Raw genomic sequence first — 27357 nt, 5'->3', positions numbered from 1 at the left:
CTCAAGCTTGGTAGCGCGCCATTTTCTCTCCCATTTCCTGCATTCTTTTTTAAGGGTTCTAGTTTCATCAGTAAACCAAGGTGTGCGTCTTTTAGGACGTGATTTTAGTTTTATGGGCGCTATTGAATCCAGCACACTAGTCAGGGTGGTATTGAACTCATTCATGAGTGAGTCAATCGAGCCATTGTATTTAGGAAAGGACGCAACTGCTCCAGGAAGGAGTTCAAAGAGCTCAGAAACTGTGCCAGTGCTTATATTGCGTCCGCTAAATCCCTCAGCTTTATTAACTCTACATTTAGTTAGCACCTCAAATGTCACTAAATAATGATCAGAGATAACAGTAGTACACGGTAGCACCATAATGTTTGAGGTTAAAACTCCTCGAGTCAGAATCAAGTCTAGCGTGTTCCCATTTTTATGGGTTGGCAAGTCAACCAGTTGAGTAAAACCAAATGCATCAATTAGAGAACTAAACGCAATAGTAAGTGAACTGTGTGGGGAGTTCATATGAATGTTAAAGTCTCCCATAATTATAATTTTGTCTGCATAGGTTACTAGTTCAGACAAAAGTTCAGCAAATTCGTCTAAGAAAGTTGTGTATGGCCCAGGTGCACGATAGATAGTTATTACATCAATTGACAATTGAGGGGACCGCATCACAAGAGCCTCAAACGTTTTGTAATTATTAGAGGTACGTGTATTAAATTTGAGCGATTTTTCAGAGATTAGCGCAACACCACCACCCCTTTTCAGCGTGCGTGCTATATGACTACTCTCGTAGTCTGGGGGAGAGGCATAATTTAGCGCTAAGTGCTCATCCGGGCGTAACCACGTTTCACAAAGACCCATACAGTTAAGTTTATAATCACGAATAATGTTATCAACAAGTAAAGCTTTTGGAGCAAGCGATCTAATATTTAACAGACCAAATTTCAGCTTTGCTGAATCATTTGACTTAGCTGAACTCTTTGTAGTCTTTGTCGAGATCTTCAAAAGCTCCCGGCGTTGTGGCCGTTCGTGAGCGCTGAGTTTAAAGCGTCGGTTGTCCGGCGAGGAATGAATGGTGGAATTAGTTACATCCTCACGTCCATCCTCGCGTCCATCTTGCTGCTTGGACTTCACACGCTTCACACATCTACCTGCACGGCAACCACGTTTCTGTTTCCTTTCTTTACGGGGCCGCCGCCGTCGTTTATTAAGAGGAATAGCTGTCCACAAGGATGCCGGGTCTCTTTGAAGTTCGCTCGGTATATCATAGGCGTTATAAAAAGTGCCCGAAAAGTCGAAATTTAGACGCCCACCCAACCGAATAAGTTCGTCCCTACTGTAAGTGTTTTTGGCCACACATGTGTCCAAAAGTGAAAGCAAAAAAGACAAGAGAACGGCAATAAATAGAAGATTAGCTGGAGAGCAACTAGCCGCAACCATGCATCCATGCGCCGCCATGGCAACTTATAGTGGGGTTTTTGCTTTCACTTATAATAAATATAAACATAACTTAAGAAAATATACGAATCAATAAATGAATTAGTTGGTTTATTTAAGTTGAATTGAGCCACAAGAAGTGTCTCAACAGGGGGGAATGGAATAAAATATGGTTAGCATAAACTATTAAAAAAAAAAAATTAAGTCCTTCTAACTATTCTTTTTTCCATCTATAGCTTTCCCTAAATCTCCATTCCATCTATTCATTTATGTTTCTTTCATCCACATAGGAGATAGTGACCCCTGCTGACCAGATGATGTAGTTCTGTCAGCCCAGGGAGCTTCAAACTTAACTTTTCTTCCCAAGAGCAGCGGTCAGGACTCTGGGAAGTGTGCCAGCACTCTTGCCATCAGCTGTGTCTCCTACACACGTCGGCCTCGAGGCAGGAGGCCGTTGTCATCTCAGGGAAGAAGTTAGCTCGCTAGATCCGAAAAGAGGTGTGGTCCAATGTGGACAAATGGATGGCCTTACCTCATCTACAAGCATCGCCGCCACATGAATTTCCAACATCATCACGCCAGGAGGCGTGGGGTGCGAACGGTGGCCATGCTCATGAAAAACAGCATCAAAGCCGCCAATAATGTCCTAATCTATTCTCCCGAAAGAATAGGTATCGGACTTCTCAATGATATCTAGAAAACTGGTGGTCATAAAAGTACCAAAATAAGACTCCAAAAACAGTGGGAAGAAAGGAGTTTGGTTTAATTTCTGCTATTGTTTTGTTGAAAACTTTGGACTTTCCGGACTGCTTTGTTACATTGGTATCAGTTCTCACACATTACACAATTTCATTGATAATAGCTAGATATTCCACAAGTCTCACATACTTACACATCGGACCCCACAACTGTAAACATAGTTACTGGGTTAATCAAAAATGACACTGATTAATTGATTGATTGATTCTTTGACATTTTTGTTTATTCTCTATTTAAACAAATACTTGGTTCAAATGCCAGGTCAAAAAAACTTTTGACATTTGAGATAATAGAAGAGAAGAAAAAGGTATTTTTACATGAATCAGATCATATAATGAACGTATTATGACAAGGTTTCGACATTAGGTCTCAAACTTAATGATGGATCAATCATGGTAACAGGTGACAGTCTAATAATGCTTTTGATTCTGTTTTCATTTCTATTGTAAGACCTCTATACATTTTATTGATGCCGATTATATTTGCTAGGATATAAAATTCAATATTTTTCTTAATGAAAAAGGGTTTTGAAGGTTTGTTTATGCATATAATTTTTGATAAATTACTACAATGCAATCGTAGTCTAACCTTTTGCCTAACTAGTGATGCTACAGTTTTGAAAAGGATTTTGGGGCTCTTTTCATTCTGTTTAGTTTAACTCGCGGTCTCCATCAATGACCCTATAGTTAACAATTGCTTAACCAGAGATATGTCTTCATTTTTTAAAAAATGAACCACACTAAAAATAAGGCTACTTCTTGTTCGTTTTAGTTGTTCAATATTTGTTCATATGTTTTTTGTCTGTTTTTGTTTTATCCTCTGTTTTCCCAGAAAAAGACATTCCTTGGAGGAAAGGCAGTTTTTCCTTTTTTGAAGGTTTTTTGCGTCTCTGTGAAATTACCAATTTAATGTTCTCTTCCACAAGGTTCTTCGAAATTAACAACAGGGGGGAAATGTCAAGGTGGCCGTTTTGGATGTTAAATCTCTCAGAATTTTCTATTATGTAAATAACTTGTTTTCATATTCCTAAATACAAAAACAATCTTTCATATACACACACACACATAAAACAAGGTTTCAATTATCAGTCTAATTATATCTCTTGTACGTTTATCAATCTTATATTCTTTTATTGTGAAGTCGTGCTCATGTGTGCTGTTTTTCACTGATGTATAGTCAAAAACAGTACGCCCACAATGTGGGCGGGGTCTCTCTTCCCTTCTTTCTACCATCATGGAAGCCTCGTGTAAGTACTTGCTCCTGCTATCACGTTGTAGTTTTTAACAATATATATGTATTTTATCTGTGTAAATACAGCCACCAAAGAGTCTTAATAATGTCTATCTCTGACAGCGTCATTGCTGGACTTTTTGGACTATTTTACAGGCTTGAGGCGTCGTTGCTGTCATGCACTTTTCAGACAAATTTCAACATGTTACCCTAGTGATCTCTTTTATTGATGTTTACTATGTTTGTGTACTGTTACCCAATGCTAAATCTTTTCCACCCTGGTCATCATGGAAGGGGGATTACCACTTGTGAGGCCTCTTCTCGAGTTTTCTTTTTTCCTCATGCTGAGTTTTTCCTTGCCCACATGTCGGTTTAAGATCAGGCGATGTTGTAATTGTAATCCTGTACAGTCCTTTGAGACATTTTTGTGATTAAGGGCTATACAAATAAATGTGACTTGACTTGACTGTTGAATGTTCAGTTTAAATAGTTTGATAGTTCCATGCATTGTGAAAAAGTAAATGCTATCATAGTAAAGTAGAATAGATTTAAAAAAAATATTAATTTATTTTATGCAAATTACATTATTGGTAATATACTGATCTTAGGGGCCACCCAAAAAAACATTTCCCTTCCCATTTCTCCCTGCTTTTTTTTTTCTTTTGATTTATTAGCATCTCCATTTTCCTTTTTTGTTTTTCTTGTTTGTTTTTCCTGGACCTTTCTTTTTTTTCTCACAATTTTCTTATTTTGTCCTCATTTTCTTTTTTGATTTAGTTTCTTTAATTTCTTTTTTCCATGCTTTTTATTTTTTTCTTGCTGTTTTTTTTAATTTTGTTTTCTATTAAACCCTTTTATTTATTTTTAGTTTCTTGTTTCCCAAGTTTTTACTTTTTTTTTGCTTTTTACTTTTTCTCATTCCTGATTTTTGGTTTATTTTTTGCTTGCTTTTTACTTACTGTTTTTTTTCTCGTTTCCTTTTACTGTTTTTTTCCAGGCTTGTCTTTTTTTCTTTATTTTGCTGTATTATCCCTTTTTTAAGTAATTTGTGCATATTGTTACATAATAAAGCAGCAAAAACAATCTGAAGTGCTGCTTGGGAGCCAAAAGAGCCAGCTGTTGTCAGTGAGCCGAGCTAAGAGTCTCTTCTCTGAAAAGAGACATGATTCCCATCATTAAGACAAAGGGATATGTCTGGCGGGGCTGCTCCCTCCGTGGGGACTGACGCTCATGCCGTGTTCTGTACGGGGCAGGGGAGTCCATGGTTTTCCCTGATGACATACACAATATTGTATAAACAACAGAGAGAGAGAGCACATGCGCTGCCCACACTGCACTTTTTTTGGGGTGGGCAGTGCTTTCCACTTCCCCCTCCCTGGGTATGCCCCTGCAAGTGAGCTTAATTAGTTTATTCTGTGTAATTTCAGTAAACACGTTCATTTTATTGTAATAATGTAATTTAAGAACACAAACAATATAGCAACCTAGTTTTTCCCCTACATGCAGTGTTTCTTATTATACATTTCTTATTATGCAGTGCAGGATATCACAGACTTTATCTGTTCTCCAGACTGTTTTACTCTGACAATCTGTCACATATAGTATAACATGCAGAAAAGATCCAAGTATTAGGCTGCGTTCTTCTCACTTTCCCTCGCTATTTGCCCGAGTCACTCGGTTTTGTGCGTGCACGTGCAAATGGGATATGTCCCAATACTCTCAAGACTGAGGGAGAAGTGCCCTTCAACCCACAAAATAACCACTTCAGATGGAAGGAGGTCAGGAGCTGACTTGGAACGAAGTGACTTCCCAGAAGACTTTGCGAATTCTCAATGTAAACAAACATGGCTTGAAAGGAACCGCACAAATGTAAGCCATTTTCCACAACTACGCATGTATTTTCAACAAAATATATTGAGATATCTTAGTTAAACATACCGTATTTTCTGCACTATAAGGCGCACCTAAAAGCCTTTATTTTTTTCAAAAGCTGACCATGCGCCTTATAATACAGTGCGCCTTATTCATGGATCAATATTAAGTCGCAAAGTCTTGCAACTAATGCAGCAGCCGCCGACTAGATTTTCCCCCGAACGCCAAGTAGTCCGCGGTGTATGCTGGGATTTATTTACCGGCGTTTCATTGGCTAACCAATGTGTCAATCATAATTTGAATCGATCACTATTGGCTAAAGTTATTCGGAGGTAAAAGGGGGCGGATCCTTTTTATAATTTACAGGCTGGCATAGGCTAAAGCGGCAAAACAAAGCCTGCAATTGGCCGAAAAAGATGTGTCAATGATCAGTTGAATCGATCACTATTGGCTAAAGTTATTCGGAGGTAAAGGGGGCGGATCCTTTTTATCATTTACAGGCTGGCATAGGCTAAAGCGGCAAAACGAAAATGTGTCTAATTCAACCATTACTTCTTCATCGATCTTGCGGGAAACTCAACGCACCCGAACGGCGACATCTTGTGACGATCTCTACAAAGACTTTAGCTAAGTTAAATGATTCAGCAAAGCTAAAATTTGGTCTTTTAAATATTAGATCGCTTGCTCCTTAAGCTTTACTTGTTGATAAAATTATTCGTGATTACAAACTTAACTTGATTGGTCTATGTGAAACTTGGTTGAGACTGGATGAGTTTAATGAGGCTTCTCCTCAAGACTACGTGAGCAGCCATGTAGCACGCCCATTGAAGAAGGGTGATGGTGTCGCGCTAATTTCTGAGAAAACACTCAAATTTACTCCTCGTACCTCTAATAATTACAAGGTGTTCGAGGCTCTTGATATGCGGTCCTCTCCATTGTCAATTTATGTAGTAACTATCGCGCACCAGGGCCATACACAGCTTTCTTTGACGAATTCGCTGAACTTTTGTCTGAACTAGTAACCTATGCAGACAAAATTATAATTATGGGGGACTTTAACATTCATATGAACTCCCCACTCAGTTCACTTACTGTTGCATTTCGGTCTCTAATTGATGCATTTGGTTTTAATCAACTGGTTGATTTGCCAACTCATAAAGATGGAAAAATGCTAGATTTGGTTCTCAAGGAGTTTCAACCTCAAACATGACGGTGTTACCGTGTACTACCGTTATCTCTGATCATTATTTAGTTACATTCGAGGTGCTAGCTAAATGTAGTGCTAAAAAAGCTGAAGGATTTAGCGGACGCAATATAAGCACTGGAACAGTTTCTGAGCTCTCCGATCTTCTTTCAGGAGCAGTTGCGTCCTTTCCTTCATACAAAGACTCTATCGACTCGCTCATGAATGAGTTTAATGCTACCCTGGCTAGTGTCCTGGATTCAGTAACGCCCATACGGCTTAAATCACAACCTAAAAGACGCACGCCTTGGTTTACTGATGAAACTAAATCCCTTAAACAAGAATGCAGGAAATCTGAAAGAAAATGGCGCGCTACCAAGCTTGAGGTTTTCCATCAAACCTGGTGTGACAGCTTGTTAAAGTATAAAGCGGCCCTTGCCTCTGCAAAATCAGCTTACCTTTTCAAAGGTGATTGCGTCACAAAAGAACAATCCCAAAATCCTTTTCGACACTGTAGCATCGCTTACAAGGCAACAGATTATCCCAGATAGTTCCACCCGTTCAGCCCATGACTTAATGGTCTTCTTTAATAAGAAGATTCAATGCATACAGGAAGAAATTGCTAAAGACAGTATTAATACAACACACACTAAAGGGCTGAAATCTATAGATAGAGATAGAGATAGATAGATAGATATATACTTTATTCATCCCCATAGGGAAATTCACACTTCCAGCAGTCTACCCCGTTGTTTATTAACAGATTAACATGATGCCCGAGGGTGCTTGTAGCGGAGTGGATGACGTCACGCCAGTCCAAAAGTTCGACATTCCTGCGGCAGATGGAAATCTTTTCTTTGTGAAAATCCAGGGATACACCACCTCGTGTTAGCAAGTCCGCCTCCTCTCCGATTCCCCCCGGCTTTCATGTCTCTGTTTAGCGACGTTGAAGCCGGATTTCTCCAGGTGGCTCCGGGTGGCTACACGTTAGCGTCCGGAATGCTAAACGTGAGCCACGTTTCCGCAAAACACAGCAACTGCGCTCCCTGTGCGCTTCGATGTTTTCAAAAAGCACTCGATGATCCTATTTGGTCGTGAGTTCGCATTTACCATGATTACGGATGGTACCGAAGACTTATAACGCCGCTAGCCGCTTCGCTAGCTTCGGCTTTTCTTCCACCATGGGCCCCTTCATCACGCCGGCACGAGAATTCCTCAGGGCAAGGAGTTGAAATACACGCATTTCTTGTGCGTTAAAAGCCATGTCCATAGGATAGAAGTAATCCATAGTGTAGTTGTCAAAACGGGAAGAAAAAACACCGAAGATAGGAGCAGACAATAAAACAGTTGGGCAGCTGCTGGAAAAGGCAGCCGCTCGTGGCAGCGCCGCTTTGATCTGGTGGCTGTCCAGGGAATTTGTCCCGTTTTAGTTAACTGTCACTCGATAATCTTGAACAGGTGGTGAATACGGCCAAACCGATGACTTGCCTGTTCGACCCGCTTCCAGGTTCACTTATTAAAGGTCTTTTTGGGGTCCTTGGACCTTCAGTTCTAAATATTATAAACATATCACTCTCCTCAGTTGTAGTTCCAGCGGCTTTTAAGTCCGCTGTTATTAAACCTACACTGAAACGACCCAACCTTGATCCAGAAAGCTTATGTAATTATAGACCTGTGTCAAACCTACCGTTTCTTTCTAAAGTACTTGAAAAAGTAGTGGCACAGCAGCTGAATAATTTCATATCCGAGAACAATCTTTTTAAATCAATGCTATCAGGATTCAGGGTTAACCACTCTACTGAGACAGCTCCGATTAAGGTAACCAATGATCTCCTACTGGCAATGGACTGTGGCGCTTCATCACTTTTGCTGCTGCTGGACCTTAGTGCTGCTTTTGACACAGTGTACCATAATATCCTACTAGAACGGCTGGAAAAATGGATTGGTCTCTCAGGAACCGTCCTCTTATGGTTCAGATCCTACCTCTCAGATAGGACGCACTGTGTTAAATATGGCGAAATGACATCTGAGAGTGTTAGTGTTAACTGTGGTGTCCCGCAGGGTTCAGTGCTTGGCCCCCTTCTTTTCAGCATCTACATGCTTCCATTAGGTGATATTATTCGCAAGTACAATATCAATTTCTATTGCTACGCAGATGACACTCAACTATATCTTCCGTTGGAGGAGTCTGCAACACTAAATTGTGGAAATTTGGAGGCCTGCCTCACTGAGATAAAAAAGTGGATGTCACTCAATTTCTTGCGTCTTAACTCTGAAAAGACCGAAATGTTAGTCATTGGTCCATCTAAATGCCGTGACTTACTCTCAAAAACTTCTGTGAACATTGACAAATGTCACATCACACAGAGTGACTCAGTAAAAAATTTAGGTGTCATTTGACCACGATCTGTCCTTTCAAACGTATGTGAAGAAAATTACTAGAACCGCTTTCTTCCATCTTCGCAACATTGCTAAAATTCGTCCTATACTGTCTCAGTCGGATGGGGAGATTATAATTCATGCGTTTGTTACCTCCAGTCTCGATTACTGTAATGCACTACTCTCCGGTCTCCCGAAGTCCAGAATCAAGAGTCTTCAGCTGGTACAAAATGCTGCAGCGAGGCTATTAACTAGGACAAAAAAGTCCGATCACATCACGCCAATTTTGACTAACCTGCATTGGCTCCCTGTTAGCCTAAGATGTGATTTCTCCCTCATATCTTTCAGATCTGATTTCCCCCTATGTTCCGGTCCGAAGCCTTCGTTCTGAGAGCGCCGGTCTTCTGTTGATCCCAAAAGCCAAGAAGTGTTCCGCTGGTTCGAGAGCGTTCCCCATCCGGGCACCAGTGCTGTGGAATGCTCTTCCCCCTGAGATCCGTTCTGCAACCTCAGTGGAAATGTTTAAATCTAAGCTTAAAACACACTTCTACTCTATAGCATATGAATAACCTATACTTTTCTTGGACAATATCTCAGTATTATTTGTGATTGCAACATCCTTTGCTGTCTGGTAATCCTGAAAGGGAGATGCCACATGTGCGGTCCCTTCTCAAGGTTTCTTCATTTTCCTCATGTTGAGGTTTTTGAGTTTTTCCTCGCATCATGTTGGTTCCAGATCAGGGGATGGTGTAATAATAGTCTGAAAAAAATAGTCTGTGTAATAACCTGTGAAGCCCTTTGAGACTCTTTCTGATTAAGGGCTATACAAATAAAAATGACTTGACTTGACTTTTGCGGCTCCCTCGGTACATTTGTGCACTGTATAAGGTAGCGATTTTGTAATGTTCCTGTTTTAACGCGAAAACACGATTTTCAATTGCATTTATGTCTAACTAAGATATCTCAAATTATTTTGTTGCAAATACATGCGTAGTTGTGGAATATGACTTGGTTCCTTTTCAAGTCAAGTCAAGTCAAGTCACATTTATTTATATAGCCCTTAATCACAAAAATGTCTCCAAGGACTGCATAGGATTACAATTACAAAATTGCACAATTACCTGATCCTAAATCCGCATGCGGGCAAGGAACAACTCAAAAAACTTCAGTGTGAGGAGAAAAGAGAAACATTGAGAAAGGACCACACACGTGGTAATCCTCCCTTCCAGCCATGTTTGTTGATATTGAGAATTCGCAAAGTCTTCTGGGTAGTCACTTCGTTCCAAGTGAGGTACCGACCACCCCCGATCTGAAGTGGTTATGTTATGGGTTGAGGGCACTTCTCCCTCGGTCTTGAAAGTATTGGGACACATCCCATTTTCACGTGAACGCGCAAACCCGAGTGACTAGGGCAAATAGCGAGTGAAAGTGCGAAGAATGAGACGCAGCCCAAAAATAATACTGCTGGAATACCAAAATATGGTACCAGGAATCAAATGGACAGAACCATCGTAAGGTAGTGGAGTATTTCCGATGTTGCGATTTTCACATTTTGGTTTTGGTTTACTTGTATCTATTTTTTAATGTAGCGTTTTTCATCACATTTTAGCCTATCCTGTTGTTTATTAAGGAAAAGAGAGTTTAAAAAATGACATAAAATGGGTTGGTATGCCCATTCTTGTACCATTAAAGATATTTTTTTGCAAATAATGCAAAAATGATGCAATTTGTTTTTTTGTTTTTTTTCAATCTTTGAGTATTTTGTCACTGCTGTGTAGAGTGTTTTTTTTAGATGGTTCTTTTTTTGTCTGTTTCCATTCCTACCTTAATTCCCTGACTATGGTAGACACTCGAGCATGTAAACCTAGCCCTGTTGTGAGGACATGCTGGTTAACCTGATCCTAACTCAAGGTGGGAGCACTCACTTACTCAAATATCAATTCTTACAGGGGAACAGGCAAAATAGTGCAGTCTTAAATAGGGTTTAAAAGTTCATTTTGAAATAAGGCAGAAATATGAATAGCTTTTCTGAGATCAGTAAGTTTGGACCACTTTTCATCCATCATCCATTCTTATTTATAGCATTTTTTTCTGTTCTGCAACGTCGCATGTGTTTTATCTTTCAATGACTTCAGTCAGTTGAGAGTATTACAACTATCCTTCTACATCTTAATTCTCTTTTGACAGATCTCACAGACAACACCGCAGTGACTGAAACAGCGACTCACTTGACGGTATGGATATTAAATGCCTTATACTGTATATAAGCAAATGTTAAAATGGAGACAGGGTTGAGAACTACCTCCTGGCTATTTATTTGTGAGAACTGCTACCAATTGTTTATTATACAGCAGGGGTCAGAAACCTCTTTTTGACCGAAAGAGCCATGCTAGAAGAATATTTAGATTTTTTTTAAAGAGCCACACCATATATTTTAAGACAAAATTCAGCAAAACAGCCAAACCTGCTCTCCAGACGAAAAGTAATTTTTCAGCGCATGTTTTTACTCTGAGTGATGTTAGATGATTTGATAAAATCTGTGAAATAATGATAAATCCAAAGCCTGTATACCATCTCATCTCATCTCATCTCATTAGCTACACCGCTTATCCTCAGTAGGGTCGCGGGAGTGCTGGAGCCCATCCCAGCAATCATCGGGCAGTGGGCAGGGGACACCCATGACTGGTTGCCAGCCAATCGCAGGGCACACGGGGACAGACAACTCACTCGCTCATTCACACCTAGGGACAATTTGGACCGGCCAATTCACCTGAAATGCATGTTTTTGGAATGTGGGAGGAAACCGGAGTGCCCAGAGGAAACCCACGCAAGCACGGGGAGAACATACAAACTCCGCACAGGAAGTCTGGAGCTGGTTTTGAACCCACGCAGGAGGTTCCCAAGACATGAACTGTGTCGCACATGCGCTAACCACTGCGCCGCCGTGCTGCCCCCTGTATACCATATCAACAAATATACCACTTTAAACTTGTTCCACAGTTACTTAAGATCATTGTAGCTCATTTTGACCTTATTTTTTCTTTAGCAATGTACAGTCAAAACAGGGTCTGTTAGTGAGACACCTTGACTGCAAACTGTAGGTAAGACTGTGTAAAAGATAAAAACAGGGAAAGGCTGAACCGTGATTTTCTGCAGTTATCCAACTCTACGGTTCTGAGTGTGAAGAGTTGTTTGCTGCTCCCTCTGTAAATCTGTGCTGTTTAAAGTAGCGATTTTGCAATGTTCATGTCTTAACGGGAAAATACGATTTTCTATTGCATTTACGTCTAACTAAGATATCTCGATATATTTTGTTGCAAATACATGCATAGTTGTGGAAAACTACTTACATTTGTGCGGTTCCTTTCCAGCCATCTTTGTTGATATTAAGATTTCACAAAGCCTTCTGGGTAGTCACTTCGCTCCAAGTGAGGTACCGACCACCCCCGATCTGAAGTGGTTATGTCATGGGTTGAGGGCACTTCTCCCTCGGTCTTGAGAGTATCGGGACACATCCCATTTTCACGTGAACGCGCAAAACCGAGTGACTTGGGCAAAAAGCAAGTGAAAGTGAGAAGAATGGGACGCAGCTTAAAGCTCTTCAAAGTTGACTTCATTGGTGAAGTTTTCTGGGACATCTTTCATGCCACTCACTGAAAAAAGTAGTACATCATTCATCTGGTTTTGAATATGATATAACTTCCGTCAACACACAAGACACTGAATTCCCAGAAAAGTTGAACACTCCTTTGTTGTGTAGGTCCATAAGAACTACCAGAGTGTAGTAGCCACAGCAAACACAAGAAAAAGAATAATCGTGGCTTCTCAATGTCTCATAGTAGTAGGCGTGCAGAACAGTGTCTTTTGCCGGCATCGGCCCGGTATTGCAGTACCTCCGGGAACGGTGCATTCGCAATGATCGCAGCAAGGCTTTAAGGCTAGGACCTTAGCTTGGCCTTTTGGCTGAGAGTAAGAGTCCCGGCTCCTAGGCTTTGCAGCGTATTATGAACTGACCGATAACGGATAATGGATAATGAATAAAGAAGACAGAACAATAACCCTTAAAAAGGTTTAAAGTGTTGTTCTGTTATATATCCTGATTATCAATCCTTAATACTTTGCAACAATGTTTTTTTGTGATTAGTCGTCTTTTTGTGTTTCAAGTTGTGGTCTTATCAGTGTTATTGTGTTATAATGTATTTAAGTGACAGCTAAATGTATTTGGCTTTGTGCTGTCCGCTGCCAACATTTTTAACATAGCAAGCAGACCGGTCTTTGCCCATCTCCCTCCAAGGTTGCAATGAAGTGCTATGGACTTTTGTTTGTCTTTACCCTGTCTCTACCCTGTCTCTCTTTGCCTGTTTCCTTATCTGTGTTAAATATATTTTTCATGGGGTCACTTGAGGGCCTGGTACATTTCATACTCAGTGCTTATTGATGGATTTAAACTGTAAATAAGTTATTCTACTGTTGCATATTGTGTATATTCTTGCTTAGTGTGCCATTCTCGCCTAGTTCAATAGTAGTAATATTGTTGATACGATAACATGTTGTTGTAAGTTCAAACAGGTGTTGATACGATAAGATGTTGTTGTGAAAACAGATCTCAAACTGTTTTTTTGTCACTCCCCCTCCCTTTAGCAGAAGAAACATGTAAATTAGGGCGGTCCTACAATAAAAAGGCAAGGGCGAATTAGACTTTTTCAGAGTGTCTAGTAGACTGTAATAGGCAGTCTATGGGCATCTCTCCTTGCAAGTAAGTCATACTTACCTCTCTGTGTCTTCTTTGAGTGCAGGTTTTTATTACAAGTGTTGGGGTTAACCTAACACTTATACTCTGCTCTGTGCTTAAAACACTGCATGGAGGCTACATGTAAACAAAACACATTACCACTGAGAAGACTGCTGCACCGTGGTGTAGTGTGGAGATGCAATATCATTTTATTCTGGGAAAGTTTAAAAAAAGTTCAATGGAGGCCCGCTCCACTATTTGAGAACCACTGCCTTAAAGGGACAGTGTGTATTTTTTTACCACTAGATGTTGCGGTAGGGTGAAGTGCACCAGAAAACAAGTCCAAAAAACACAAAGAAGACTTAGCGACTAAAATGCACCATTTCATTTCTCTTTTTTTTTCCAGCCTTGAGGTTTTTGAGTACCCATAGCAAGAAGGTCATTTCAGAGCCCTTTGGTGAAGTTAATGTTATGTAAAATAAATGCTCATTTGTATCCCTTTGAGTATTTTTTAAAATGAATGTTTATATAATAATTAATGTATTTGTTCTTATTATTCGAATCAATATTGTTTATTTTTGACGATTAAATTTTTTTTTACGACTAAGGACGTGCAAATGGTACATACAGTCCCTTTAAATTTGTGTTGGGCACTTCAATTGGAAAGGTTGCAAATTTATTTATTACATGCCATTATTAAGCATAAAAATCTAAGATTCCACTGAGCATGCAGCAAATAATACACTTCGTGTTTTAGATAATTAATGTTTTGGTAGTCGTTCTGTGCAGTAAAAATATTACTTTTTCCATATTTCTTTTAGGAATTTCAAGGTGAGGTATTGGAAGAGCTTAACGCCTCAAGGATTGAAGTGGTCTCTGTTACAGAAGAAGACCTGTCTACTGTAGAGACCCCAAACACAATAATTGTCGGTCCCCTGGGTAACTCAAACAATTGTTCATTTTCTGACAATTTAAGAAAACCCACAGACCCTCAAACAGCACCAAGTCAAACCATACCCATCACTAAGGTTCAGCCATTTATGAATGGTAAGTCACAAAATTGGACTTGGAAATAATGAAAAACATTTCTGTATGACCAGAAATAAACATTTAATATTAAATAATATTTGTATTTTATTTTATTCTTTGTGCTTGAAAGGGCCAATCCACATTCATGAGCTGGTATATCAAAGGCATATTTATTTAATGATGTAATCTGTTTTTTGGCAAAGATACTTGCTGCTGTCGAGCTCAGGGGTCTCCAACGTGGTGCCTGGGGCACCTGGTATCCCCCTGAAGACAGTTGTGGTGCCTCCGGGCCTGTTCTGAAAATGGCTCATCACTGCTGGGTCATTGGGATGTTCTAGTAAGATGATTATTTTATTGGTCGACTGAGTCCATTTAACTCTACTTGCAATAGGAGGGAACGTCAAGTCAAGTCACATTTATTTGTATAGCCCTTACTAGATGTCACAAAGGACTCCACAGGATTACAATTACACCATCACCTGACCTTGAACCAACATGCAGGCAAGGAAAAATTCAGCATGAGGAAAAAGAAAACCATAAGAAGGGGCCTCACAAGGATGAGCAGGGTGCAATAAATTTAGCATTGGGTTACAGTATACAAGACATAGTGAATATCAATAAAAGAAAACAATAGGTAATATGTTGAAATTCGTCCAGAAAGTGCATGACAGAAAAACGATGCCACAAGCCTGTAGAACAGTCCATAACAGCCACGACGCAGCTTCCCATCTCTACTGGCTGGTCGATGAAGGCGTTGACAGGCTTCAGGTCCAGACGCTGGTCCGCTGACTCATCTGAAATCGTATACAACATGGATATACATTGAAATCGTATAACTGACCAATTTTATCTTCCACTATTCTTGTTCATTTTACCTGCCAAAATCTGACTCCCCTGCTAATATGGACCCTGTTTGAGATATAGACTTGTGACTTCAAGGGTACCCTTCTGTGACATAAATATGTCGGCAGAATGATTTTGAAGAGCTTCAGAACGTTTCTCATAATATTACTATTATTTATATTAATAATAGTAGTAATAAAACGAACTAGATTTGTCGAACACCTATTCAGTAACACATCACAAAGTGGAGGTATTTCTCTGTAGTTGGATCCCAAAGTCAAAAAAACATAATAGGTTTAAAGTGCGTCTTACTTTGCCAACAGTATAGGCAGGGAAGTCCGATTTTAAATGAAAAAAAAAAAAACGATTTGTTTACACCGCGGAATCCAATGCAACCAGGGTTTCATTCACAATAAAATACATTACATATGGTTATTATAATACATCAAATAAAGGCTATTTGTGTACAATTTGTTGTGATCGTGGATATCATAGCGTACATTGATCCGTCTCCAGTGTTGGTGACTTTTTCTTCCGCGTCAACAAACGCATTTTGTAAAATACGATCGCGCTTTATTGTTTTAATAAATGCGTTATATAGACTACGATCTTTTAATTGTTTTAATTAGCTCGCTTTATTGTTTTAATAAACTTATTATACTGAATGCGATCGCTTTTGTCGGAGCGCAGCAGAATGCGCATTTACGCGAGGGGGGGGGGATTTTGCAGGGGAGGGTTGGACACAAGCGCGTTTTAATGTATTTGCCTTTTCAGACTCGTCCTTGAATTCATGTTCATATTTCCTCTCGTAATGACGTTTAACACTTGACGTGCGAGGTACAACGCTCTCGAGGTATAATGCACAAACAGCATGGTCATTTTTTTGCACAAAGCCCCATTTGTCCGTCCACGCTGGCTGGAGAGAAAGATATTTTTCCACTCTAGGAGCCGTCACGATATGATGTTGTGATTTGTTCATTTTTTGCGCGTGTTTCTGTGGGAGGGTTAAAACAGTTCTTGCCACCTCTGCAAGGCACCGCGCAGACACACGCTCAACGTAAAGTCGCTAAACAATGAAAGCGCGCAATGAAAATGTCTAAATTTCAGGTAAAAATGCGCATTTAAAAAAAAAAATCATTATTACTTTGTCGTGCTTGTGTGCCACTGCTGGCACGCGTGCCATAGGTTGCCGACTCCTGGTCTAGAGTCTAGATTTAAAAACTTCCACTGAGTTTGCAAATCTTATCTCCCGAGGCAGTTTTGGAGAGGACGTCGTTGGGCGTCACCCCAAAACATACGCAGACAAATATGGCAGAGAGGAAAAACGCCGTTTATTTCTTCCTTTCATTAGCGTTTTCAAATCTGTCTGAGGAGACGGGTGGTCTCTTATACTCTATTCACAGCGTCTCATGATATTTTTCCTTCCCCGCTTGCTTTATTAACAGCTTGTGACTTCCCTTCACAACATAATCTCATGATGCTTTTCCCGGCCCCAATTTGCTCAGTAAACATCTTGTGACTGACTCATGACTCTCGCCAGATGTCTTCACACTATGGGCTACTGTTAGCTCGAAGGCTTCTGACTTACGGTTTATCCACACCAGCGGAACATTCCACAGCATCGGGGCCGAGATTGAGAACACTCTCCAGCCTGCAGAATTCTTTTTGGCTCTCACAAGTAGACCGGCATTTTCCGAGCGGAGGCTCCGTGCAGGAACATTTGGGGAAACCAGATCTGAGAGATGAGAGGGCGCAAGTCCGTGCAAACATTTGTATGTTAGTAAGAGAACCTAAAAGTTACATCTTAAGTGCACTGGGATCCAGTGGAGGTTAGCCTATATCGTAGTAATATGCTCAAACTTTTTGTCTTAGTCAAAAGTCTCGCCTCCGCATTTTGAACCAGCTGCAAACTTTTGATGCCTGACATCGGGAGACCAGAAAGCAATACATTACAGTATCAAGCCGAGAAGTAATGAACGCATGAATTACAACCTCTGCATCTGATTGAATCTTTGCAATATTACGGAGGTGGACGAAAGCTATTCTAGTAATATTTTTCACATGTCACTGAAACGACAGATTAGGATCAAATATAACACTTAGATTTTGACAGAGACACTATGGGTGATATTACATTTGTCGAGGTTCAGGGCAGTGTTTGAGAACAAATCATGACAATGAGCTGGACCAACAATCAACATTTCCGTTTTTTCTGGGCGCAACAAATTAAGTGACTTCCATCCATGTATCTAAGTAAGGCAGACCTCCAGATTTCCACATCTTAACTGACCTGTTGTCTCCAGTGGCAGATACAGTTGAGTGTCATCTGCATAGCAATGCAAACTAATATTATACTTGCGGATAATATTACCAAGCGAAAGCATATAAATACTAAAAAGAAGGGGGCCAAGTACAGAGCCCTGTGGAAGCCCACAGGGTACATCATAATGTTTAAAGGTCTGATTGCCATAGTTAACACATTGCATCCTGTCCAAAGGGGAGGACCTAAACTACGAGAGTACGGTTCCCGAGATACCAATGCATTTTTCCAGACGAACAAGAAATATGTTGTGGTCCACAATATCAAAAAAAGCACTGAGATCCGGCAGCAGTAGCATTGAAGAGGCACCGTAATCAATTGCTACGAGGAGATCATTGATTACTGTAGAGTGATTTGCTCTAAATGCTGACAGGACAGTTTTAAAGAGATTATTTTCCGACGTAAAGTTGTTCAGCTGCTGTGCAACGACTTTTTCAAGTGATTTTGCAAAACATGGTAGATTTGACACTGGCCTATAATTACATAGGCTTTCTGGGTCAAGGTTAGGGTGCTTAAGCATGGGTTTAATGACAGCAGACTTGAAGGCTACTTGAAAAATACCAGAGGATAGCGATATGTTAATAGTATTTAAAACTGATCACACTTTTCAGCCTCTCTGGTAAGGTCTGTTTGGAGGTACTGGAGAGGAGGGTCCATCAGGAAGTTGAATCACTGATCCAGGAGGAGCAGTGTGGTTTTGACCTGTTCTACACCCTCTGCAGCTGGGGTCTCAAGACTTTTTTAACCGTCAAGCTACTTTTTGCTACATATTAGCGCAAAGGGAACCTAGTTTATTTGGATTTCTAAAATCACAACTTATCTATTATTGGAAGCACAAAAATAGAGGGAGAAAGAGATAGAAAGAAAGGGAGAGAAAGAAAGAGGAAAGAGATAGAAACAGAAAAGAGATATATGGAGAAAGAGAGAGAGTAAGAAAGAGAAAAAGAGAGGGAAAAAGAGAAATAAGGAAAAAAAGAGAGAAAGAATGAGAGAAAGTAAGAATAAAAGAAAGAAAGATATAATAGAAGCAAGAAAGCAGGAAAAACGGCAAGAAAAAAGAAAGAAAGAATGAAAGAAAGAAAGCAAGAAAGAAAAGAAAGGGAGATAGAGAGAGATGAGAAAGGGGAGGAAAAGAGAGAGAAAGAGAATGAAAGAGAAAAAATAGGGTTAAATTGATTCAGTTGACTATAAAAAAGAATCTTAATAGAAAATCACAATGACCCAGCACTAGTGAGCTATTTTTAGAACAGGTCTGCAGGCACCTCAGCTCTCCTCAGGGGGTCAGCTGGTGCACCACATTGGAGACCCCTGCAGAGCAGGGTCCTTGAGGGTGCATGGGAGTTTACCCATCCAGTATACACATGTTTTGTGGTCTTGAAGAAGGCATTGGACCCTGTTCCTTGAAGAGCCCATTGGGGAGTTTTATCAGAGCTGTCCCTGTAGAAACTATGCCATAGTTTAGTCTGCATTGCAGGCAGCAGAGGTGGGGAAAGAAGCAAAAAAATTTACTCAAGTAAAAGTACTGTTACTGTAGAATAATATTACTCAAGTCGAAGTAAAAATAGTCATCTAAATATGATATAATATAATATAAATGCATCGTTCCATCATTCGGAAGGTTAAAGTCTTGGGATTCAAGAAATGCCACACATTCCTGAGTTTCTATTTTATTTATCGCTCGCAACTTTACTGTGCATATGACAATAAACACTTGGAATTGAGTTGAATTTAAAAATAGACACTCCATTCCATCCATTATCTGCACCGCTTATCACAGAAACATCGAGTTCAGTCTGAAACAAGATACAGGGACAATATAAAACCCGGAGTAGCTCACCGAAGTCGTTGTGTTCATAATAATGTGCAGCCAATGTCCTCTTATATCTGTGAGTGCAGTAAATCCAGGAGAATACATTTTTACAAATACAGAATAGAAAAAAATGCTTTCTGTGTGCCGTCAGCCACGTGCTATACGCATTCATTTTTTTCGGCCAATTGCAGGCTATGTCTTGCCGTCTAAGCCAATGCCAGCCTGTAAATGATAAAAAGGATCCGCCTCTTGACCTCCGAATAACTTTAGCCAATAGTGATCGATTCAATTGATGATTGACACATCTTTTTCGGCCAATTGCAGCCTTTGTTTTGCTGTTTAAGCCAACGCCAGCCTGTAAATGATAAAAAGGATCCGCCCCTTGACCTCCGAATAACTTTAGCCAATAGTGATCGATTCAAATGATGATTGACACATTGGTTAGCCAATGAAACGCCGGTAAATAAATCCCAGCATACACCGCGTACTACTTGGCGTTCGGGGGAAAATCTAGTCGGCGGCTGCAAGTTAGTTGGAAAACTTAATGTTGATCCATAAATAAGGCGCACTGTATTATAAGGCGCATGGTCAGCTTTTGAAAAAAATAAAGGCTTTTAGGTGCGCCTTATAGTGCGGAAAATACGGTAATTTGAACAATTCGGTAAACGCTACATTTGTGTTATAGTTTTTTCCCTAACAATACGTATTTAATTTAAAAATAAGGAAGCTTGATTCAGTTCACCCAAGTTCCCTGTACACAGAATATCAAACAACAACAAAAACAAGAATAAAACAAGCAAGTAATAAATAAAACCAAAGTAAAGTTAAAATTAAAACTTGGGAAACTTACTGCTACATGTTTCCTCAAGTTCAATATTGAACTGTTGAATGCAGAAATCTCTGTTTGTTTAGGTGAACAAAGGAGACATTGCACATTGAACCTGGTGTTTGGCACCCTTTTTAAGGAGAACATGCTTTTGATATGAGGCCAGGGGTGCTCCTCCTCTCATGTGTTTTCATTGTTCATTGCTAAGTGACATTTTGGTTCTGTTTTGTCCGTAAATAAAATTTCCCCCGCTGAAGTTTTTAGAATGAATAAATGACTTTAATGTTGTCTAATGTAGCGCAGTAAAAGTACCGTTTTGCCATGTTCAGAAAATGTTACTTTTATCAAGCAAGTGCAGAGAAATAAATATGGAATCACCCAATTCTAAAGAAAAAGTATGTAAACAGTGAATTTTGAGTAGAAAATAAGGACACTCCCAGTCAATTTCCTTTCCTTAATTGGGCACCTGGCTTAGATTAAGTCTGCTCGTTGGTCAGCAGATAAAAACAGTGCAGTTATCACAATTCAAAGAGCTCCTGGATGAGTGGATGGGCAAGAATCATGGTTTTAACAAGAGAGATGTTTCTTGAGACCAAAGACAGGATTGTCAAGTTTCTTGAAGAAGGTAACTCTACTCGTATGGTTGCCAAAGATGTGGACTGTTCACTACTAGTACTGGACTAGTGATACGTTTTGATTGTTGTGTCTGGTTTTATGATTCCTCATCTTTTTCCTCAGAATGGAGTGATTCCATAATTTTTCCCTGAGCTTGGTCTATAAAGGTAGCGTTTAACGACCGCCACAAAGTTATTTGTATTCATTTCTTTTAGTGTTTCTGAATACCAAGTAGTTGCACTTTTGAAAAACGTTATAGTCTCATCTTATTAGCTGCACCGCTTATCCTCAGTAGGGTCGCGGGGGTGCTGGAGCCCATCCCAGCAAGCAGTGGGCAGGGGACACCTGAACTGGTTGCCAGCCAATTGCCCATTTATCCAGTCTTTGATCTTATTTTTTTTCTTTAAAAGTCTTTTATTGCATGTTTTCCCAGAGTGCCATGTTTGATCTCGTTGCATGCAATTTTTTATAACGTTGATACAGCAATATCAATGACCATACTATTCTTTATTCTTTCAACAGAGAATGAATTAGTGAAAGGCTGGAAGGAACGGCTTCTGACCCATCGCACGGAATTGCTCATTGCTGGCAGTATCATAATGGTGTTCAGTGTGGCTCTTGGAATTGGCCTTGGAGGTGAGAAACATGTCTGAACGGTTCAAATTCCAAGTGTCTTTAATCGTCCAAATTCCTCAAAACTGTACATTAAAAAACGTAAAGTTCTTCATCTGTACACCAAAAGATATGATCAATTTATCTGATTCAATTTCTTTGTGAGGGTTCCAGTTAGTAGTTACTTCATTTAAAAAGCAATTCAGTTACCCAGCGTGTGCTACTCTAAAAGTAGTAGTGTACCATGTATACTCGTAATTCCCCGCACATACTCGATTGCCATCTATCTCTCCTGTGTGTGTGTGAGGGGGGGGGGGGGGGGCTTTTCCCTCTAGGAGGCTCGAGAATTCTCCCACCGTGGTCTGCTGCGTGTCAGTAGAGGCGACTAAAATGGAAGGAGCAACAGCAAGCCAAAGAAAAGGGGGCGGGAGACTAAAAGACCCTTGTTATAGGGTCACTAAATGTGAGAGGATGTGGAAGAGGAGGTCGGAAGGATGATGACTAAAGGGAAGGTTGATGTGTTTGCCTTGAGTGAAACAAAGATGAAAGGAAGGGTGAATTACAGCTTGGAGGTATGTATGACAGAAAGTCTGGAGTTTCGGGTGGACATGCTAGAGGAGGAGTGGCTGTGCTTGTGAGTGAGAAAGCAAAGGTAAAACTGGTGGAGTGGAAAGAGATATCTCCCAGAATGATGTGGGTGAGGTTAAAGTGGGGTGTAGAAGTATAGATGTTTATAAGTGCAGATGGATCTGGTTCAGGAAGGATTTGTGCAAAAGAAGGGTGGTAAGTGATAATACTAGGTGACTTGAATGCTAGAGTTGGTGAGGGAATTGTTGAAAATGTGGTTGGTAGATATGGAGTACCAGGAAGAAATGAGATTGGGAAGAATTTAATTGAGTTATGTGTGGAAAATGAGTTGGGGATTGCAAATACATTGTTTAACAAGAGGGACGTGAATAAGTATACTTTTGTCAGAGTGTATGATGGTGGAAGGATCACTGATGGATTACGTAGTGGTTAGGAAAGGGGTCTTAAGTAGATTGTTGGATGTGCATGTTTACAGATTTGAAATAAGTTGAATGTCTGATCATTTTTATGTGGAAGGAAAACTGAGAATAGATGGATTGTGGAAGGCTAGTTATAAGAAGAGTGTAAGGGAAGAGTGAAAATGTCAGAGTTGAATTAGGCAGACAAGGAAAGAGGATAGGGGAAGAGTATGAACGGATTAGAAGAAAAGTGGAGAGTGTGGGAATGGTAGTGGTTTAAAGAGGCAGTGTTGAGTGTGTGGAATGAGAAGTTGGTCGATGTATGAGGAAAGGAAGTGAATGATGAGGTCTCTGAGGCTGTGACAGAGAAGAGACATGCCTTTGAGAGGTGGCTGCAAGATGAGAGTGGTGATGTATATGGAAGGTATAAGGTTGGTAAAAGCTGTAGTGAAAGCAGCCAAAAGGAAAGCAAATGATGAATGGTGTCAAAAGATAGGGGTGAACTCTGATGAAAGGACAAAAGTGTTCTGGAAAGAAGTGAAGAGAGTAAGAAAGAGTGAGTCTGGAAAGGAAGAGAAGGTGAAAGATAAAGACGGTAGATTTCTGGTTAACGGTAGAGCAGTCAGGGCAAGATGGGTAGAGTATTCTGAGGAGTGGTTGAATGTCGGGGATGGGAGAGAAGTGAGAGTCAAGGCAAATGGTAATATGGGGAAAATGCCGGTGTTTGGGTGATTTTAAATGTGAAGCCTGTGGAGACATGGAACTCAAATTCACAGTAGGCCAAAATTAAGCAGAGAAGTAAAGTCACGGGCAAAAGTCAATATTATTGAAAAGTTAACTGCAACTGATATGTCATGTTTAATCCTTTCATATGGAAAGAAACTTTAGCTTTTAAACACAGAATTTGGAGCAACGAAAGCTTGATATTACAAAAACATGAGAAATTAAATTTGAAGTAAGACACATTGTTATTCATTTCCTATTTAAATAAATAAGTGTGTGTCTCTCCCCTTTCCCTTTTCAAGTAAATCTTTTTCCAAGCCAACAACAGAAGCAAAAATAATGTCATTTGATAAAAATCTAACATTTCTACTACCAACAGACCATGCCTTGCAGTAGAAAAAGTGCATCACAGATATATTCAAGCTTTGCTACATTCTGATTTACTCTGTACATTGGTCTAAGCATCTTTTTTTTAGATGCAAGTTCGTCAAAATCTCGAGTCAGGCTCTGAGCTGAGGAAAGCCTCAGGAGGGAGCAAAGGTTGCTCATCAGTGAGTCAACATCTTTGAGGTGTTTTGTTCACCTAAATCAATGAGAACAGTTGCTCAAATAGATATGTGCTGCCGAACATTGAGAGCATCTGAGCAGCTTGGGTGCATAATTGAGGCATTGTGTCAGGGAGAAAAATAGAAACTGCGCAACACGAACAGTCATATTTTGATTTGAGCATGTCATTACATTGGAGTTCAATTAACTCCATTTGGAGGCTGGTTGGTCCGCTTTCCACATTGATCGCAAACAGGTTACTGAGCAGTTCAAATCTCCCTTTCTGAGCCTCGAAGTAGGCAATTTGCCTGGAAAACTTGGCGCTGAGTGCATTGATTGATTTTTTTTTTTTTTTTTTTTTTTTTTTTTTTTTCAGCGAACTGTGCGCTATGCAAGACGGCAGAAGAAATTTGCCATAGTTTGGCAGCACAGAAAATAAACAAAACTTCTTTGCAGCATCTGAGTCTTCCACAGCCGCAACTTAGTTTTAAAGGCCCTCACAGCTGCGTACATGTCTGTGATGACGAGACCCCGTCCCTGAAGCTGCAGGTGAAGCACATCGAGATGGCTTACAATGTCAAAGAGAAATGCCAGCTCTCACAGAAACGTTCAGCCCTCAGCATTGCTGTGTCCTTCACCTTTGTTTTCCATAAACTGACCGATTTCCTCGCACATCTCAAAACATCTAGTCGGTACTTTCCCTCTGCTCAGGCATCTCTGTATTCTGAATCCAACTCCTCCAGAAAAGTCTTGAACTGCCGGTGATTCAAACCCTTGGCTCTTATGAAGTTGACTACTCCTTTTATTGAGCTCATAACATAGCCACTCCTTTGCACATCTGTTCTCCTCTGCACTATCGTACTCCAGTGTTATTGTTATTGTATAGTGACTTGTTTACCTGACTGCCCATTTTGCACATCTGGTTAGCTGCTCCTCTTGCATTCTTTGCACTACTGTATAATACTATACTATACATGGCTATAACTATTTAGTATATTAGTACTTAATACTCCAACTCAATATATGAGGCCAGGGGTGCTATATAACATTTTATTTATATCTGTACATTCAAGGAAACTGTGCGGGTCAGATGTATCGACATATATTAGGAGTTCTCTCCCGTTTGACGATTTTTCTTCGTATTTTCAAAACATAAAAACATTGGAATTTAAGCGTGATAGGAAAGGATGACAACATAGATGACAGACAGAGGGCCCACAAAAAATCAGTTTAATTGAATTTCAGTGCACATTGAAGCCATCGTTTACAATTACTGAGTTTTGGTTGGTTTTTCTACACAATTTTCCTCAGGGGAAACGCCGCAATCCACGGACCTTAACATTTAATTTATTTAATTGAGGACGCCGCCGCCCTTTTTTTTAGAATATTTCTCCACGGCATTTTAACTGAACAGGAACGTGCATTTGCATGTTTGGCTGGAACAACTTCAACCCTTTTGGTAAGAGAATCAACTAATGCTAAACAATACTGCTCCTGACCACTCTTGCTTAGCTCAATGAAGTCCATGTAGTATATTTAATATATTTTGTTATATTTTCCTCAACAACTTTCTTTTCACTTCCTCTTTGTTAGGGACATCAGTCAACTCTGGAGAAAATTCAAATGTATTCACCCAATCCATAACATACTTCACATACTCCTCACTCATCGTTCCCATATACTTCCCATCTCTATGTTCCAACAAAGTTTTTTCTGAGTTTGCCCCAACTCTAATTCGGCAAACAAATCAATAGGTCAACGTCCGACCGTGTCAAACACAGCGCTGATATAATCACATACACACAGTGCACTTTTTTTTTTCGTCTCTGTGTAACAAAGCTCTTACTTATAATTACTCGCAATGTTTTGCTCTGGCCAGGCAATTCACAAATTGGATTAAACACGTTTCCTTTACAACAAAAATTCGTAGGTGGAGTTGGTCTTTTTTCTTTGAGTCACTGTTACATAGACCCCAACGTTTAATTTCCACGACCCAGAAAACCCGATCCCGTTAAGTGCTATTACCACCAACTAATGTTAGTCGTTATTTTACACTTAAATATAAACCAACTCTAATTCCTTTATGGTTTCTTGGGTTATCTGGATAATATATTTTGCCAGCTGGGCTTATTCAAACAAGGGTCCCGGCCCTTTTCTTGCGCGCTCTGCCAACACCCACTTCCTTTATTTTTGTAATCCAACCTGATACTATGCTTTTAACCGTTAATTTTTAATAAACGTGTAGTAGATTGCACTACCTGATTCTCTGATGCCGGGCCGGTTCGTGGGACCAAGTGTCTGGGCGAAACGCCGGGGGCTGGAGGAGACCCGCCTCTAAAGGAAGCGTTGTCGACAGGTTTTTGGTGTCCTTCAGTCCAGCGACGGCAGCTAATCCAGATGTGGGTCCCGGGTTTCGGCACCAGTTAATGTGGGGTCCAAATTGTGGGTAAACCCTGTGTGGCCGGTCATCAGATATAAAAGGAAATTCAGGCAGAGACAATGTACACTTTCGTTCCGCTGCAGCGGGGGAGAATCAGGGAGAAACACAGCGGATGTGTTCTCGGCTCCACAATCGTCCTCCTCCTCCTCCGCAGCCGGCTTTATTTAGTACAAGTATGGTGGACTTTAGACTGACACATCATTGGGTAGTCATTAGACTAAAACAGCAAAAGATATATAGACAGTGAATATTAGGGGAATGTTCAGAGAAAAACACAAAATATATATGTATGTATGTGTGTGTGTGTATATGTATGTATACTTCACACGTTCTTTCATTCACATCAAAGGAGTATGCAATAAAATATTTTCCCTCTTTTATTAGTTGTTCATGTAGATTAGTGGAAAGCACGCGCTCAGCCATGGTATTTCTGCCCAGCCTCATGTTTAATAAATGTTTGCTTCTTATCTGGGCACGCGATGTCGCATTCTTTTGAGCATGCACTTTTTGACAAACTCTCTAAAAGGGCTGGGCTGATTTTGTGATCTCTGCTGCCACAATAAAGCTGGCTTTTACAGCAGCTTCACTTTTTGATATTGCTTTCACGAACAAGGTCTGACTGAAAACCAGACTTCTTTTCATCTCCTCCACCTATTGCAGCTTCTGCTTTTGATCCAGGTCCCTGTACTTTTCATAATGTTTCATTTCTTAAACTTTTATTACAGCCATGAAGTGATTTAAAGTTTGAATTTACTATTCTTGTCTGTTTTTATTCATATTTATGTTCCAAAAAACATTCAGTTTAAGTGTGTTCAATAAATGTTTATCCTGGTTGGCCTGCGACCTTAAGAGTGTTTTGAATTTTGGCCCCTTGTGCAATTGAGTTTGACATGCCTGGCCTAGAGGGTACATTGCCCATCACTAATCCGTGTGGAGTAAATTTCAATTAAAAAATGATCAGATCATCTTCAATAAATAGTGTTTTAAAAATTTCAAAATAAATCATGTTCCTCTCTTTGTGTATCTT

General features: G+C 40.1%; 2 protein-coding genes and 1 long non-coding RNA gene across 6 annotated transcripts in view; 2 read left to right on the top strand and 1 right to left on the bottom strand.

Annotated features, from left to right (window-relative positions):
• The window catches only part of ccdc93 (CCC complex scaffolding subunit CCDC93), a 146734-nt gene extending 132211 nt beyond the window's left edge, over positions 1–14523 (top strand). For 2 of the 3 annotated variants that reach the window (XM_088353253.1, XM_088353251.1), the window contains one exon: positions 1716–3880. In XM_088353253.1, the coding sequence (XP_088209379.1) occupies positions 1716–1735 (20 nt within the window). In that variant the 3' untranslated portion in view covers positions 1736–3880. Of the gene's footprint in view, positions 1–1715; positions 3881–11035; positions 11083–14401 lie in introns of those variants that run through there. The other variant, XM_088353254.1, reaches the window with a different exon arrangement.
• Positions 14524–14989: 466 nt separating this feature from the next.
• On the bottom strand, positions 14990–26446 carry LOC148353426 (uncharacterized). The gene is made up of 3 exons (XR_015852738.1): positions 26149–26446; positions 17041–17187; positions 14990–15403 (listed from the first exon to the last, which is right to left on the bottom strand). It is a non-coding gene; the product is annotated as an uncharacterized LOC148353426 (long non-coding RNA).
• tmprss3a (transmembrane serine protease 3a) overlaps positions 20914–27357 on the top strand; it is a 92748-nt gene continuing 86304 nt past the window's right edge. Inside the window, exons 1-3 of one of the 2 annotated variants that reach the window (XM_088353257.1) lie at positions 20948–21033; positions 21147–21190; positions 21546–21659. In XM_088353257.1, the coding sequence (XP_088209383.1) occupies positions 21623–21659 (37 nt within the window). In that variant the 5' untranslated portion in view covers positions 20948–21033; positions 21147–21190; positions 21546–21622. Of the gene's footprint in view, positions 21034–21146; positions 21191–21545; positions 21660–27357 lie in introns of both variants that reach the window. The other variant, XM_088353256.1, reaches the window with a different exon arrangement.

The sequence above is a fragment of the Urocampus carinirostris genome, chromosome 14, assembly GCF_059441175.1.
Source record: "Urocampus carinirostris isolate Australia breed hairy pipefish chromosome 14, RoL_Ucar_1.0, whole genome shotgun sequence".
In the NCBI taxonomy this organism is placed as follows: domain Eukaryota; kingdom Metazoa; phylum Chordata; class Actinopteri; order Syngnathiformes; family Syngnathidae; genus Urocampus; species Urocampus carinirostris.
This window is presented reverse-complemented; position numbering and strand designations above follow the sequence as displayed.